The sequence below is a fragment of the Macaca nemestrina genome, chromosome X (genome assembly GCF_043159975.1).
Source record: "Macaca nemestrina isolate mMacNem1 chromosome X, mMacNem.hap1, whole genome shotgun sequence".
Classification (NCBI taxonomy): Eukaryota; Metazoa; Chordata; class Mammalia; order Primates; family Cercopithecidae; genus Macaca; species Macaca nemestrina.
Window position 1 is genome coordinate 31304724 of NC_092145.1, and position 17144 is coordinate 31321867.

The 17144-nt window shown below is 37.6% G+C and overlaps 1 protein-coding gene across 5 annotated transcripts in view; it reads left to right on the forward strand.

Moving 5' to 3' along the window:
* LOC105468440 (teneurin transmembrane protein 1) overlaps positions 1 to 13157 on the forward strand; it is an 839487-nt gene extending 826330 nt beyond the window's left edge. For all 5 annotated transcript variants that reach the window (XM_071089007.1, XM_071089006.1, XM_024788669.2 and 2 more), the window contains 5 exons: positions 1278 to 1574; positions 7432 to 7819; positions 8654 to 9874; positions 10771 to 10913; positions 12286 to 13157. In XM_071089007.1, the coding sequence (XP_070945108.1) occupies positions 1278 to 1574; positions 7432 to 7819; positions 8654 to 9874; positions 10771 to 10913; positions 12286 to 13044 (2808 nt within the window). In that variant the 3' untranslated portion in view covers positions 13045 to 13157. The remainder of the gene's footprint in view (positions 1 to 1277; positions 1575 to 7431; positions 7820 to 8653; positions 9875 to 10770; positions 10914 to 12285) is intronic.
* The last annotated feature ends 3987 nt before the right edge of the window (positions 13158 to 17144 follow it).

Consider the following 17144-nt stretch of genomic DNA (forward strand, 5'->3'; position numbering starts at 1 on the left):
CCCACTAAAACTAAAACTTAACTAAACTGAACTAAGCTAAAATAAAATAAATTTTAAAATTCCTTCCCTGCACTTTCCACCTACCCCTTCTTCAAAGCTCCCCTCTTCCACAGGGCCTTCTTCAGTGCACTGGCCAGTAGGGACTGAACCTCTTAATGACTAAAATCAAGAACAACACCTATTTTTTTTCTGAAATACGCACACAACAAAACAGTTGAGGATTGCATTTTCTAAGTGACTGTGTTGTAATCAGCTACCCAAAGCAGAAGTTACTGGTAGATCTAGGAAACACTGACACTACTAGCTGAAAAGTGGAAAAAATCAGGTCAGTTGTCCAACTGCTGATTTTTTAAACTTTTTTTTTTTAACGAGGTCATTTAGTTACTTGGTTATCTTGTGTGAACCCAGATGAATTTCATCAGTCAGGCACCATTGAGTACTGTCTTTCGTGGAATCCAGTTCAAGATCCCTTGAATCAGGATCACTCTGGGACTACTGCAAGGTTCTGAGGTGCCCAGAGAAAATGCTACCATACAGTAAGAGAAGTCTAGAACCAGAACCATGTGAAAGTACTGTTTCTAAACTTGGAATCCAAACTTAACTCTATGCTTTAACTACAGTTAGTAGTGCTGCCTTGCAAATGCTGTGGGACCTACCAACACTTAGTTCATTTACCTACGGGCCTCCATGAAAGTGTTGCTAAGTGAGACTCCATAACTAGAGGGCAAGGCAACCTGAGTTCCCCTATAATAGGTGTGAAATCATATATAAAACTCCAAGCCCAGGTGAACGAGGAAACCAAAGAAGGGAATCTGTGTAAGTTAGAGGGGGCTCACTGTCTTCCTTTTGTCTGATTTCTAATCACACAAATAATTCACCATTTTATGTTATGGCCACTTCACTGGTGAAAAGGGTGAAGGAAGACCCACTCCTTAGTAGGCAACTGACTTACATAAAATAAGATTACGTAATTACTGAAAACTGTAGCACTACACTTCAGGCTTGAGCTGGGGAAAAAGCAATCAACAACCACATATTGAGAGTCTAGAGTATGCCAAGTACTGTCCTGGGAATTAAGACATAGCCCTGCTCTCCGGGAGTGTACAGTGTGGTAGAGGAATAAAGACAGGTGGCATCTGTGGAATGTGAAGCCATCAGGCTTCAGAGGCAAGAGAGAACCTATCGTTGGGTAATCAGGAAAGGATTCATGATTGTCAGTGCTCTAATGAGGGGAACAAGGCTGTGCTTAAAATGTATTTCATATTTCTTTCTCATAGGCCCACAACAGAAACCTACTCTCCATAGATTTTGATCATATAACCCGCACAGGAAAGATCTATGATGATCATCGAAAATTCACCCTTCGAATTCTTTATGACCAGACTGGACGACCCATTCTGTGGTCTCCCGTAAGCAGATACAATGAAGTGAACATCACATATTCACCTTCGGGATTGGTGACGTTTATTCAAAGAGGGACATGGAATGAAAAAATGGAGTATGACCAGAGTGGAAAAATTATTTCAAGAACTTGGGCTGATGGGAAAATTTGGAGCTATACCTACTTAGAAAAAGTAAGTACATAGGGGTAAAAGACAAGTTTCAAGTTTCTGAATGAGACTATCGAAAATGGCCCTAATTGTCCATCTTGGTGAGGACCTGCAGGAGAAAAGTCTGTGTTCCAGCTGTTCTGTTCTGTAAAAGTAACAAAAAGACATTGAACTTATAAGGATAAACTGTTTTTCAGCTGAAAATTTTCCCCCGTCCCACACTCTGCCAAGTACTCTTTCAGACTAAAGTAAGAATAATGGCTTAGCTTTCTCCTCATTTGAACATCTTTGTTCATGCTTTTGAAAAGGTATCTTTATTATTATGAAAGCTCATACTGAGGGAAAAATAGCTAGAAAATTATAAAATCGTGTTAATGTACTCAGCTCTGGTAAAAGGCTTTTTACCCAGAGGATAAGCATTTCTAATTTTGTTAGGATAGTCAGTGAAATTTTAGTTGTATGCATTTGAAGACTAATTTCCAAAAGTAATCAGCCTGCGGGAATGGTGGTAGTGGGGCCTCATTGGTAATACTTTTTTGTGTACACTGAGTCTCCAATAGCATCCATAATGGGAGCTTGTGGCCTGTGTCTGGGAATAATAGAAAAACATTTTAATCCCACTACAGGAACCATTTGTCAAACATCAGCCCCTACAGAGCAAAATGGTTTCTGGCCAGATTGGTACCAGAGGACAGTAAGAGTAATTGATCTCTATCTCAATGTCTAATCTCCTAAGATAGTGCCTCTTGCTTCCCAAATCTATTCTTTCAACACATTTAGGAATTCATCAGTCCTAAATTAATTTCTACAAAAATTGAAAAATGCCTTCCCTTGAGAATTCAAGAGTAATCAGTATAAGGTAGCTTCTAGATGTTCTTAGAAAAGTCATAGGAGCTCATAGCTCACATGGCAGATTTCCCTGTTGGTACCAAGTAATGCCCAACTTTTCTGATACACCCTCCCCAAAGTTAATAAAAACAGTGTGCCAGTGGTTATATGTCATTATAAAACCATGTTACTAGTTCCCAGAGTTTATTGCTGGAGAATTTACCAAGTTAGAAATGCCTGGAGATAAAGCAGAGTTCACTTGGGAGCTAGGGCAAAAGGAAGGAGTCCTTTGCTGAATCCACCTCGTGTCCTTTTCTGCTAAAAACATTCATCAAATCTATAATCTATCCTCTACACTGGCAAAATCTGAATCTTATAGAGCAGGTCTTTCCTCTTTTGAATTTTGGTAACAAGAATGATTGGCAAAACCGTATGACTAGTGCCTACAGAGTGCCAAGCCTGTTATAACATTAACTGAATCCAAATGTTTGCTGGTATGTGTGCATAGGCAAAGTATTTCTTAAGGTGTATATTGATGACCTTCATATGAAGAAAAACAGATGCTACTGATCACTAACAGAATATTGGCTGAATTAGTTTTCCAGAAAGGAAGACAGGTTTGCACCAATCTTTCCACATGTCCTCCACATGACTACTTAAGTAGCCAGCACTCCTTAGAAGCATACGTGGGTTTGCACTCGTAATTCCAACCTCAATGACACTAGAGTCCAACCAACTGAGCTAATTGCCTATAGACAGTCACATCTAGGTCTCATAAGACTTTCCCTTTAGATTATCTGCACAATAACATAAGAGCCTATTGAAAACTTCAGTTTCATCCCTGGGTGCAGTTACTGAGCCTCTTCTCTGACACCAATGAGGAGATTTTATTGTTTCTCTTTTCTGAATTCACTGATTATTCCATCAAATTTACTTAAGCAAAGAATCACGTGAAGCAAACTTCATAAGTTCTCTTTGCCACAGAAACCTAGTTGGCAATAATTGCTAAGCAAACAAACAAAAACCTCAGTGAGACTGCCAGTGTCTGCAGTGTACAAAAATAAGACCTTCCTCACCCAGAATAAGGTATCAAGACAAGTCCTGGTAACTTTCTGACCAGTGAGACAAACCAGCTTATTTGTACCTTTGAGTTCACTTTTGTTCTTTTCTTGATTTTATATTTAATTTGTTCTCTAATTAAAAGAGTAGCTACTGATTTAAGCAATCCTGTTATGCAAAACTCAGAACCTACAAAACGCATACTTACGGAATGATTCTTTACTTTCCAAAAATCATTTGTCATAAAATTGATTTTATTAACATTATTATTACCAGTAATCATAACTAATTCGCTTAATAGATATAATTAAATGAAATAACTTAATATAGAGCACCCAAGTAGAGAATTTAAATGCTAGCTAGCACTTACTGCCACTTGGAGGTAAATCAAAGCAAGAAAGAGCAGAAAAAAGGAAGGGAGGGAAGAAGGAAGGAAGGAAGGGAGGGAGGGAGGGAGGGAGGAAATTAAAGCATCTTTGAAATTGTGATTCTAGAGGGAAAAAGGGAAAGAACATTGAATTTACCAAAATCCCAAGTAACATGTAACTTTTTCAGTGACTTGAGGTTTTGCATCCCCTTGTGTTCTTTCCAGTCTTCTCTTTAATATGGCCTTTGTGGCACATTCTCTCACTATGACAGGGCAGAGCAGGGATAAAGAGGCTGATTCTCATAGTATATTTTAAACTAAGAATTCCCAAGCTTTAACATGGATTTCTCTTTTTACACCACAAAATACTCCGGTATTACCGTGTGAATTTGCTTGCCATACCTGTGTCATGATGTATTAAAAAGCAGCAGCAGATTTTTCACCTTAACATGCAGAAATTTTGTAAAAATAGTTTGACCTCCTCTAGAGTAAGTGAAAGTTATGCATATCATTTTCATGCACAATGGTTTGTAGCCATTAGGAGAAAAATAATTATTTGGATAATGGCTGTGGTTGCTTAATGATCTCTTCCCTATTAAAAAAATCAATTATTATTTCTTAAATTTTCTCTATGTGGTCATTAATTCTCTGTCTTGATTTATGAGACTTCTCTGAGTTAATTATATTTTGAAGACTTGTGGGCTAAAATTTTGTATTACAGTAAATGTAAATCTTTCAGTTTCCTAAAATAATTCTTATGAAATTCATTTTAAAAATGCATTTAAATATATTTTATAATCATTTAATAAGATATTTTAGCCTTATACATTTACAGCAATTGCCTCTTTGGGGCTGACGTTTTCAGAGGCTGCCTAGAGGGACACAACGACGACTGTGGCTTCAGCTTCCAGGTGGCGCCACACTGCCATCTGGTGGTCATTCAAATGCTTTAACTTTTCAAATTTCTGCTCTCATTTCTAGTCTCGTTCAAATAAGCATACAGCCATGATTGCTGTTGCTGTTGTTGTTGTTGCTTTTACAATTATATCTTTTAGAACCTCACAATCAATTAAAAGAATAAAAGTCTCCCACTCTGTTATTTGGACTAATAAGAAATGGCCTTTTATCCTATAGCAGCATTGTGGACATTGGATAGATTCATAAGCATTGTTTTTGAGCAAACTGATAATAATGCCCACCCAAAGTGAAAAAGCAGCCAAATGAGAGCTAAATGGTATTTTGGCAACATAACAGTTACATTCATTTGATTTCTAATCACATCATCCACATTCTTGCCATTGGCAGGAAGCTTTGAAACAGACCAAGGGCTTTTGAGACAGCCCAGCATCAGCACCACCTAGGAACAGGGTTCAGGCAGTAGTTTACTGCAGGCTGGAGGATGAGAACAGAGGAGAGAATAACAATGACGTGCCATAAATACTTGGAAAGGCTGGTACAGCAACTGAAAAAGGCATGGCCCAGGCAGGCTGGTACTAGATAATATGTGGGGGCCATATGGTGATAGTCCCTGGCCCGTGTCACAGGTGACAGATGTCATTTACTCACGGCAAGTTGACAGAAGACAGTGGAAAGGAACTGAGAAATGTGACTTTCAGCCTAGAGATAATGCAAAAGCTTTTCCACAATTCCTGTATAAAGCCTTTCCACCCCTGCTCCCTGCCACCTGATTTCCCACTCATAGGAAAATTTCTTGCTGGTTCTATTGAATTCTGCCTTGGTCCAGGGAGGCAGTTATCCCTTAATGTCTCCAAGCCCATTCAGGATTTCCAAGTCTCTTTCCTTTTGTTCAGGAGGTTTTCAGAGGTCACAGTGGTGGAATGGTAGGCTGTGGCAAGCTGCCGGGTGTTCACAAGTGACGAATTGACAGGATTTCTGCGCTCACCTCTGGCTCTCCAGGCATAATGTTGGTAGAAAAGAAAGAATGAACAACCGACCAAATAACCACTGACTTTGACTTCATGGTACTGAGATGCAATTCAAAATCAATAATTCCCAGAAGGGTAGGGAGGATATGCAGTTTCAGAAAGCACATTCAATATTAAAATGTAATGTCATATTTAGAAGATATAAATGCACATTACATATACTTATGTAATTCACATTCATAAACATATAATTTGTGCTTAGAAAATGAAACTATACCTATTGTTTTCATAACACAAACTTGAATAAATAACCCTCAACTAAATCCCTTTGCTTGAAAAGGTAATTTTCAAAAGGAGAAAAATAAAGCTCCCCTAGGGAGTCATATCAGAATCTCCAAGGATGAGAAATTTTTATTTTTATTAAAAGATGAAATGCACATGTCAGTCAATTACAGTCCTCCCTAAAACAGTGCTCCTTTTATGTCTGTATTTGCAATTAAAACAAGACAATCAGTATTTATGAAACACCTATTACCTGCTAAGCATTATACCTCAACAAACAACTGTTTCTGAAATACAGATCAGTTTAGGGGAGGGGGTTGCATAACCAGAGAATCATTCAATTTTAATGACATGCTTCCCTAATATTAAAACACAAATGGAAATGTGAAGTTAAAACATCAATTGCAAAACAATAATAATACCATAATAATATTTTATGCACAATTTTTAGGAAGATATCTCCGTGAAGTCAATCAATACTTTATGGTAACTATAAATTAATTTGTGAAATGCCCTGCCATCCATTTACCTTCCTCTGAAACATATGCACATTGAAGCAACCTTTCTAAAATACCAACTTGACGGTTTCTCCCAGCTTGCACGTGCCCTCTTGCAACCGTCCCTTAACTTTTTTAAGACCCTTCAAGAGTGCCAGATGCAGTGGCACACATTGGTAGTCCCAGCTACACAGGAGGCTGAGACAGGAGGATGGCCTAAGCTCAGGAGTTTGAGGCTGCAGTGAACTATGACTATACCACTGCACTCCAGCCTGGGCAACACAGTGAGACCCTGGCTCTAAAAAATAATGAAATAAAACAGAAACACTTTGATGACTCCCTGTTGCCAACATACTTGAATCCAAACTCCTTAGTGTGGCTTAGAAAGCCTAGCATGATCTGGACTCAGCCTACGTAGCTGACGTCATCTCCTGCCATTCCCACCATTCCCAACACACTCAAGCTCTAGCCACACAAAATTTCTCTGATTCTCTGAAAAAGCCATGTTCTTTCTCATATCCAGACCCTCACAAGGCTGTGCTCTCTGCCAAGAATACTCTTTCCCTACCCCTGCCCCAGGCTTTTGCCTGGACAATCCCCAGGCAATCTTTATGTCTCAACTCAGATGCCACTTTATCCAATAAGCCTTTTCTGGTCTCTCAAGTCTGAGTAAGTTGGTCTTTCTCTGCCTTTCAGAAGCACTCTGTAACTCCCCCGTCATAATACATTTCACACTATATTGTAATTGCTTGGTTGCTTGTCTTTCTCCTCCATTAAAACTGTAAATTTCATGAAGATAGACACCACTATTGTGCACTACTGTATCCACTAGGATTTGCCACAGTGTCTGGCACACAGAAAGTGCTTGATTAATTTGTGTTGAATGGATGAATGTGTATTTTCTTTAATCGCCTCAACTTTAGTTGTCCATAATGTGCTATTCTGCCTTTGTCTCGTTTCAGTCTGTGATGCTTCTCTTACATAGCCAGCGGCGTTATATCTTTGAGTATGACCAACCAGATTGTCTGCTCTCAGTCACCATGCCTAGCATGGTGCGTCACAGCTTACAAACCATGCTTTCAGTGGGCTACTACCGGAACATCTACACCCCACCAGACAGTAGCACTTCTTTTATCCAAGACTATAGTCGAGATGGCCGATTGCTACAGACCCAGCATCTGGGGACAGGGCGCAGAGTCTTGTACAAGTACACCAAGCAAGCAAGGCTTTCTGAGGTGCTCTATGATACCACTCAGGTCACATTAACATATGAAGAGTCTTCTGGAGTGATTAAGACAATACACCTGATGCATGACGGATTCATCTGCACAATCAGATACAGGCAAACAGGTTTGTTGTGAAAGAGTGATGATGTCTACAACAACATCACTATTTTCTTATGACATTTTTACTGACCACAGTGTGAGATAGAAGCATTAATCTACACACCTTCAACCCAACTTTCACTTTACTTATCAAAGTATCTGACATTGAAAATTTAAAGCATGTTATAGTCTGATGAAAACTGATTTCTTAAAAACATATAGTGCATTTCTTTCTTTCAGCTCTCAAGTAATTTGAAATCCAAGTGCCTAGTGTAACCGTATACCCATTCCTGCTCAGCACCAAATCTTCTCAAAGATGAAACTGCAAGATATAAGTCTCACTGAAACTAGCTCAAGCCCTGTGTAACCTTTATAAGCCTCAGTTGATGACAAAATATCTTCACAAGTCAGAACTTTCTAATGTATTTTACCCTTTGGGTTTATAGAATGCCGAAATCCAGTTACTTTAATGCTGGAATTTGTCAAAACCTGACCCTCTGACTTTGTAGCAAAGGTTAAATGAAATGAAAGCATTTTTGTCAAGTGATTATAGCAAGAAAACATGTTCATAATATTAATTTCATCACCCTGGGCTACTGGATGTTATTACTTCTGTAGTTTCTATAATTAAAATGTTCTATAACTATACAGTATTTTAATTTTTTTATATTTGAGGATTACCACTATGAGAATATATATCCAGGAGATAATATGCCCAGGCATTTGATATCAGAGATCAATCTCTAATATTTTATTATGAATATAAAAGCACTGGTACTAAATAAAATAACACTAGACCTTTCTGACTCTTCCACACTGATCACCTAGCTTCTTACTGTTTTTGTTTCGGTTCCTATAGGACCTCTTATTGGACGCCAGATTTTCAGATTCAGTGAAGAAGGTCTTGTGAATGCACGGTTCGACTACAGCTACAACAATTTCCGTGTCACCAGCATGCAAGCTGTAATCAATGAAACCCCTTTGCCTATAGATCTGTACCGATATGTTGATGTCTCTGGCAGAACAGAGCAGTTTGGAAAATTCAGTGTAATTAATTATGATTTAAATCAGGTCATAACTACTACAGTGATGAAACACACCAAAATCTTCAGTGCCAATGGACAAGTCATTGAAGTCCAATATGAAATCCTAAAGGCAATTGCCTACTGGATGACTATTCAATATGATAATGTGGGCCGCATGGTAATATGTGACATAAGGGTAGGAGTAGATGCCAATATAACAAGGTACTTCTATGAATACGATGCTGATGGGCAACTTCAAACTGTTTCTGTAAATGACAAAACCCAGTGGCGTTATAGTTATGATCTGAATGGAAACATCAACCTCTTAAGCCATGGGAATAGTGCTCGTCTTACTCCTCTCCGATATGACCTCCGAGACCGCATCACCAGATTAGGAGAAATTCAGTATAAAATGGATGAAGATGGCTTTCTGAGGCAGAGGGGAAATGACATTTTTGAATATAATTCTAATGGCCTGCTGCAGAAAGCCTACAATAAGGCTTCTGGCTGGACTGTGCAGTATTACTATGATGGGCTTGGGCGACGCGTCGCAAGTAAGTCCAGCCTGGGGCAGCACCTTCAGTTCTTTTATGCAGACCTTACCAACCCCATAAGAGTTACTCATTTGTACAACCACACAAGCTCGGAGATTACATCTCTGTATTATGATCTCCAAGGTCACCTTATTGCCATGGAGTTAAGCAGTGGTGAAGAATATTACGTAGCCTGTGATAATACAGGTACCCCACTAGCTGTGTTCAGCAGCCGAGGTCAGGTCATAAAGGAGATACTATACACACCTTATGGCGATATCTATCATGACACTTACCCTGACTTTCAGGTCATTATTGGTTTTCATGGAGGACTCTATGATTTCCTTACTAAATTAGTGCACCTGGGGCAAAGGGATTATGATGTTGTCGCTGGCAGATGGACAACGCCTAATCATCACATATGGAAACAGTTGAACCTCCTTCCTAAACCATTCAACCTCTACTCCTTTGAAAATAACTACCCAGTTGGCAAAATTCAAGATGTTGCAAAGTATACCACAGGTATTTAAACTATTTAAAACTTTAAACTAAACCTGAGTAACTCAGTGCTGTTGATTTTATCACAGAATCTCAATGCCTTTGTAAATATGCTTCCTCTTCCTGACAGTTAGCCCACAGGTTATTGTGCATTTGCTGTCTTCTTTAGTTTTTTGGAGTGAGCAAAACATGCATGTTAACATAAAACATAATGCTTTTGCATCCTGCTACATTTTTTTTTAGCTGTTTCTGTGTTTTACTCTTACATGCTTATATGAATAATTACGTAAAAGAAAAATTCAGGATTCTGTTTCATCATATAAACCTAATATGATGATCCATGTGGCCTTAGTACCACTATCACATTAGGAATTTCAATGTAGTAGGCTGAGCTTATAATTCAGGGTTATCCACAAATCAAAATTTTTCCTTGTAGAGAGAGGATCAGGTGTTTTAGTGTGGGTCATATAAAGGGGAGTTTTAGGCTGGGTGCGGTGGCTCACGCCTGTAATCCCAGCATTGGGAGGCTGAGGCAGGCAGATCACTTGAGGCCAGGAGCTCAAGACCAGCCTGGCCAACATGGTGAAACCCCATCTCTACTAAAAATACAAAAATTAGCCAGTTGTGGTGGCACGTGCCTATAATCCCAGCTACTCAGGAGGCTGAGGCAGGAGAATCACTTGAACCCAGAAGATGGAGGTTGCAGTGAACCAAGATTACACCACTGTACTCCAGCCTGGGCAACAGACTGCGACTACATCTCATAAATAAATAAATAAATAAATAAATAAATAAAAGTTTTATTCCTAACTTCTATTGCCTAAACAGTTTGAAGGCAGGAGAGGTATCTTTCAAGTCTTCAACAAAGGTTATAAAGTATGGGATTTTTTCATTTTCTTTTTTAATATTGTGTCTCACAGACATCAGAAGTTGGTTGGAGCTATTTGGTTTCCAGTTACACAATGTACTACCTGGATTTCCCAAACCTGAATTAGAAAATTTAGAATTAACTTATGAGCTTCTACGGCTTCAGACAAAAACTCAAGAGTGGGATCCTGGAAAGGTTAGTAAAAGTTTTATCACCTCTTTTTAGCTGAAACAACAGAAGGGCACTCCATACCTAGAAATTATATTTACATATATTTGCTTACTGACATTTTAGTCTTCTTGAATATTCACTAAAATGTGCACAATTAATGAGAAGGTAGAAAAAAAGCTTCATGAGAAAAAGATCAGAGAATTGGAATTTTGGGGGAAAAAAGATTAACAGGTTACTTGATGACTGCTGCAATAGGTAAATAAGAGGAAAGAGGAACTGTACTTTTAAAATTCTGAAATGGGCTACCAAGAGCAATTATGGATTCTGCCTAGAGAAAATTGTTCAGTAAGAGACATGAAAACATCAGATTTCCAACTGTAAAATAATTTAGGGGATGATGTCTTAAGAGCATGGGAATAACAGAATAAAATTATTCTGATAAAGAAAAAATACATAAGCACAATGAAGCAAAAATAATGAATATTACAAGGGTACAGTTTTGGGAAAAAATAAGAACATCAAAACATTTAAGATTCAGCAGATGATTTCATCAGACGTGTGAGGTACAAATGAAAATAAGAAGGAGCTTTTTCTTTCAACTGAAAGAAATGTGAATATCTGTGTTTGCAAAAACAAAATGAGCTTGATACAATAAAACTGAAATGTGGGTGTGAGACCTTGAAATTTAAGTCTAAAAAATTATAAGGGACAGGAAGTTCTAGATAGGTCCTATAAATCCATCCCTTTGTAAAGATGTAAATGCTTTTTGTAATTAAAAGTCCTTCTAAAAAACATTTAGCAAAATGTTGAAAATTGCTGAAGCTTCGTAATGGATACTTGGAGGTTCATTAGTCTTTTCTCTTTATTTCTTAGTATGTTTGAAAATTGCCAAAAATAAAAAGGTTTTTTTTTAAGTCCACCTAAAAAGATCAGTGAATTTCTGGCTGATTTGCCGTAGTTAATTATAAGGTCTTAAACTCTTTAAAGTAGAAACTATGCCTTATGCATTTCTGTGTGCCTCGCTGTGCCTAAGTATTAATCTACATGTAGTAATAACATCTAGTCAATGTGAGTGAAATCAGTGAAAATAAAATGCCTGTGTTTTGGGAGAGCTGGACCCACTTAATGTGCCTTTCAGCTCTGCAATTCTGTGATTTCAAGTTTAAATGTATTTCTTCATGCTTAACTCCAAGACATAAGAATGCTAGGTAATCACCTGTTAGTCTTTTCCAAATCTCTGATGAAGAGATTCCAAATCTGGCTGATTTTTAAATCACTCACTGGCAAATTAAAGAGAGAAGGAAGCAACCTTGCAAGCCTGTCCTTTCCACAATCACCAAGTATCTGACAGATGTCTAACTCCATGCTGCATCTGCTCTGTGCCTCTCTTTCCTAGACTATCCTGGGCATTCAGTGTGAACTCCAGAAACAGCTCAGGAATTTCATTTCCTTGGACCAACTACCTATGACTCCCCGATACAATGATGGACGGTGCCTTGAAGGAGGGAAGCAACCAAGGTTTGCTGCTGTCCCTTCTGTTTTTGGGAAAGGTATAAAATTTGCCATCAAGGATGGCATAGTAACAGCTGATATTATAGGAGTAGCCAATGAAGATAGCAGGCGGCTTGCTGCCATTCTCAATAATGCCCATTACCTGGAAAACCTACATTTTACCATAGAGGGGAGGGACACTCATTACTTCATTAAGCTTGGATCTCTGGAGGAAGACCTGGTGCTCATTGGTAACACTGGGGGGAGGCGAATTCTGGAGAATGGTGTCAATGTCACTGTGTCCCAGATGACTTCTGTGTTGAATGGGAGGACTAGACGGTTTGCAGATATTCAGCTCCAGCATGGAGCCCTGTGCTTCAACATCCGGTACGGGACAACTGTCGAAGAGGAAAAGAATCACGTGTTGGAGATCGCCAGACAGCGTGCTGTGGCCCAGGCCTGGACTAAGGAACAAAGAAGGCTGCAAGAGGGGGAAGAGGGGATTAGGGCATGGACAGAAGGGGAAAAGCAGCAGCTTTTGAGCACTGGGCGGGTACAAGGTTATGATGGGTATTTTGTTTTGTCTGTTGAGCAGTATTTAGAACTTTCTGACAGTGCCAACAATATTCACTTTATGAGACAGAGCGAAATAGGCAGGAGGTAACAAAAAAAATCTCTGCCTTTGCGTCACCAAAGACTGCCTGTTTTTAAAACATAAAATGGTTTATTGTATTGGTTTTCTAGATCAGAACTCTGTATATGTAAATATGGAGGAAAAACATATCCAACTGCCTTTCAATGTGACGGAAGATGGTATTTTAATATTGTTTGTTTAAACTCTTTAAGAAATGACAGAGATTTTTAGTTCTTGTGTGGCAGTATTCAAAATAACACAAGTAGAACTCAAACAGCTAAAAACAGTTTTCGGAAAGCGCCACTTTCAATTTGCCGAGCCATGCATATGTTCCAATATCCAGAAAGAACCCAAGGTTCTCTATTTCTATTGTGACAAGCAGTTTCATCCTTAACTGTTGGCAGAAATTGTGGGCTATTTGAATAGGTGGTGCAGTAGTATCTGAACCTTGCATTTCAAAAGACTGCCAGCCCTTTCACATTTTCCAGATCTGTTATAGGAAACTTAAAAACAGGTGTAAAATGTCTTCAGCCACCATCTCCTAGAGTCAGGACCCAATTGCCCTTCCTTCTTGATTATTCCTCCTTGCTTGTTAAAGTAAATGCCATATTGTTGTGCTGTGTTTTGGCATGTGGTGGCTGGGTTCTGTCTACCATGCTTCCCTATGGGTGTGGTAACCAGACTGAATAGCCACTATTTGCTCATGTGTACGTGATACCAAAGCAGCTGGCCAGCGTGACCTCTCTCACACAACCTGTTTTGACTCAACTTTTTACTAAGTTGTCCAGCTGTATTGGTATCATGTAAACATAGCTTTTATTAACCTGGGTAGGAATTTCTCATTTATATATAGGATGTATTTTGGTCATAGTTTCACATTAGTGATTCAGCATCTATACACTAATCCAATGGTTTTGTGTACATGAAAGGTAATTTACTTAAAAGTATGATTCTGGTACAAAAACAAAAAGAGGCTTTAGCAGGCATACGTGCCTGGGATGCCGATACATACATTAACTACTACTGCAGAAATTCATAAGAGCCAAAACTGTGAAAAAATACACCTAGTACTTAAGTGAAAGTACTAAAGGGAAGACCAGACCAAACATCACAGCAGTTGCTGCCACATTGTTTCAGCCCACTTAGATTTATCTTTCAAATGTACAATTCTGTATTGAACATCTCCCAGCCATACTCAGGAAATCGAATCAAGTGAATCCTTTCCAACCAAAAACATTTCAACTAATTATAGAGACGCAGACTCATTTTTACTAAAATAATTTATATGGTTAGTTATTTTCGTTCTCCGTCCTTACCCATTTATTTTTATTTAATCATCTCTACTGCCTAGGAAAATAACTGTTTTCCAGGACGGGTTATTTGTTCTGTGATCATTTAAAATTTGGAGAAAGGTCAGGATTAGTGTTAATATCAGCTGCAGTTTCTCAATCTCTAGGAATCCTGCAGTAAAAGAAGCCCCTTGGTGAGCTGAAAGATTTGTGCCCAGTGACAAAGAGACAGTTTGTAAAATGCTGTGTAATTGTAAGTTACCACAAATGAAAATACATGACAGCACAATGTGGCCCGTAGAAAATTCCCCTGAGCCAGCTTCTGCACTTTCATCACCGAGTCTGAACATTTGCTATGTCTGAAGGCAAATTTATGATGGAATGTTAGTTTGGATTCTTTCCAGCTGCTACCTAAATGCAGTGTGGGGTCATTGCCTTGCTTTGCGATGACAGTTTCTTTGAAAATATGCAAAGTCATAAGCTCATGTTAAGGTTTTCAAGAATCTGCCTCCTACTACACAAAGGAAAGCAAGGGAAAGGAAATGACCCTGGCAAACAGTAGGGAAGGGTGTATTCAAACATTTCATTTTCAAAACCTTTGGGTTAGAATACCACTTACACATGTATTCTGAGAAAGAGAATTCATGATGAACTCATCTCTCTTTATAACTGGAAACATACCAACTTGATATATTGCTAATCCATACTAAAATCATATTATTGGGTTTTTCCTGAATCAGGCCTGTGTTAATGGTACAGTATTTATTCAGAATGGGAATTCTAAAATTACTAACAAACTTGTTGAAAATTTGAATACCTCCACACCAACCTAAAAAAGGACCTTAAGTTCCTAGAACCTCTGATGTTCTTTTAAATTAATGGAAAAATAATTTGTGAACTGTATATAGAGAGTGCATTCATAAATGTGATTATGTATTTTATCACGAATCCAAAATGTCAATATTAGAGTCTATTTTGCTTATATTTTAAGCAATTATACTTTTTTGCAATTCACTGATGATGTATCATTTTCAAACTGCTTTAAGTATCCATCAGAAACAAGTATTTGAAGCTTTTACTTAATAGTGATTACCTTGAACTGTGGATTTCTAGTTTGTAATACATATTTAGTTGGTTCGTGCCTTTAGTTTCTTAAAGTTACATTTGTATTATATTCAGGAAATGCACTTTTTATTACTTACAGCTGTGGTTTTAATACTGCCTTGAACTATTATTATTCTTTTTACAACTCCTAAAGTTCGAGGGAGGAAAGAAAAAAAAAAAAAAGGTTAGCACTAATGAGTAGTAAATCGAAGAGAAACATTTTGGCATTTCTTAACAAGAACATGGAGATATTGAGTATATCACTTCCTATTCAGCTGAATAGAAAGAATGCCTTCATTGACTTGCAGTTCTGAAGTTTAAATTATTGAAAGAACAATTCATTTGCATTTCCTGATGAAAGTAAAAGCATTTTTCAGAGAAACATATGAATTTCTCATACCCAGCAGACAGATGGCTGACACTGCACAGCCACACACCATTCGAGTAAGTTAAAGTGAGAGCATAGTAGTTAGACTCTCCTATGAAGAACATTCTGGGCTGGAGGCAAGGAATACTCCATGGTTGTTTCTTTTTCCTAGTTAAGCCCATTTTGTTTGTGCTTTTCTGTTTTGTTTTGTTTTGTTTTCACTCTTGCACTACAGTCTAGAGATCCAAATGAACTGAAAAGTTCAAAGTTTAACACATTTAAATATGTTTATTTTTAGTTGTCATTCTAATCGTTATTGATTAGAAGCATGACTCCTGAAGGAAAGGGAAGTAAATCTCAATTCATACTAACTTTCAACAAAACACTTGCCATATAAATAAGTATATGATTTATTTTTAACCCAAAAAATGTATAAAATAAGTGTGTCCTTTGCTGTCAATTTATCTAGATGATCGATAATATATAGACTGCATATATATAATATATACAACATAGCCAAATGTATGAAAACTTGACAATGATGTATAATTTGGAATTCACATGCTACCTATGTAGAGAGGTATGAAATTAAGTTATAATTTTCATGAGACTTTTTGATCACTGTTGACACAGTTTCAAGCATTCCATCATGTTATTTTGACTCTTTTTCTTTTTTTCTTTCTTTTTTTAAAAGTGTATTTTTAACTAGACCAGGCCCCACTATAATATCACTTAAGAGAGTCAGGGCAAAGTTTTTGCATTTATGAAGATGTGTCCATGTAAGGGTGATTGTAAAGGAGTTCATTGGTAATAGAAGCAAAAGTATAGTAATGAAGTATTGAAAAGAAAATTTTGGAGAGATTGGAGCATATTATATATAGCTTGTGGAAAGACATAAGGCTACAGATTGAATGGAGCATTCCTGTTTTCTTGAAGAAATTCACATACACATAGCTGACCTGACTAGTACTTCAGCTCTTCCACAGCCTTCTATAAAGGTTCTTTCTTCTGCAAAGAAAACAAACAAAAAAACAAACAAAAACAAACAAAAAAAAACAGAAAAAAAGCAAAAAACAAAAAACGAAAAAAAAAGCAAAGTGAAATTTAAAAATACAGAAAACAAACAACAAAAAAGAATTCAACCATAAATAGTGACTATTATTTCAGTGTGTCCTTCATGTGAAAGCTATTAAGGACCAAATATACTACTGTTTATATGAAGAAATTACTTTCTAAACAGTAACTGAAAATACTTAGAGTTAAACTTGCTGTGGATTTTGTCTTGGCAGTTGTCATCTTACATTATTTGTCAAAGGAAATGTGTTTGGCAGTTAAAAATCTTTCCTTAGATTTAGTGGTGGACTTTAACC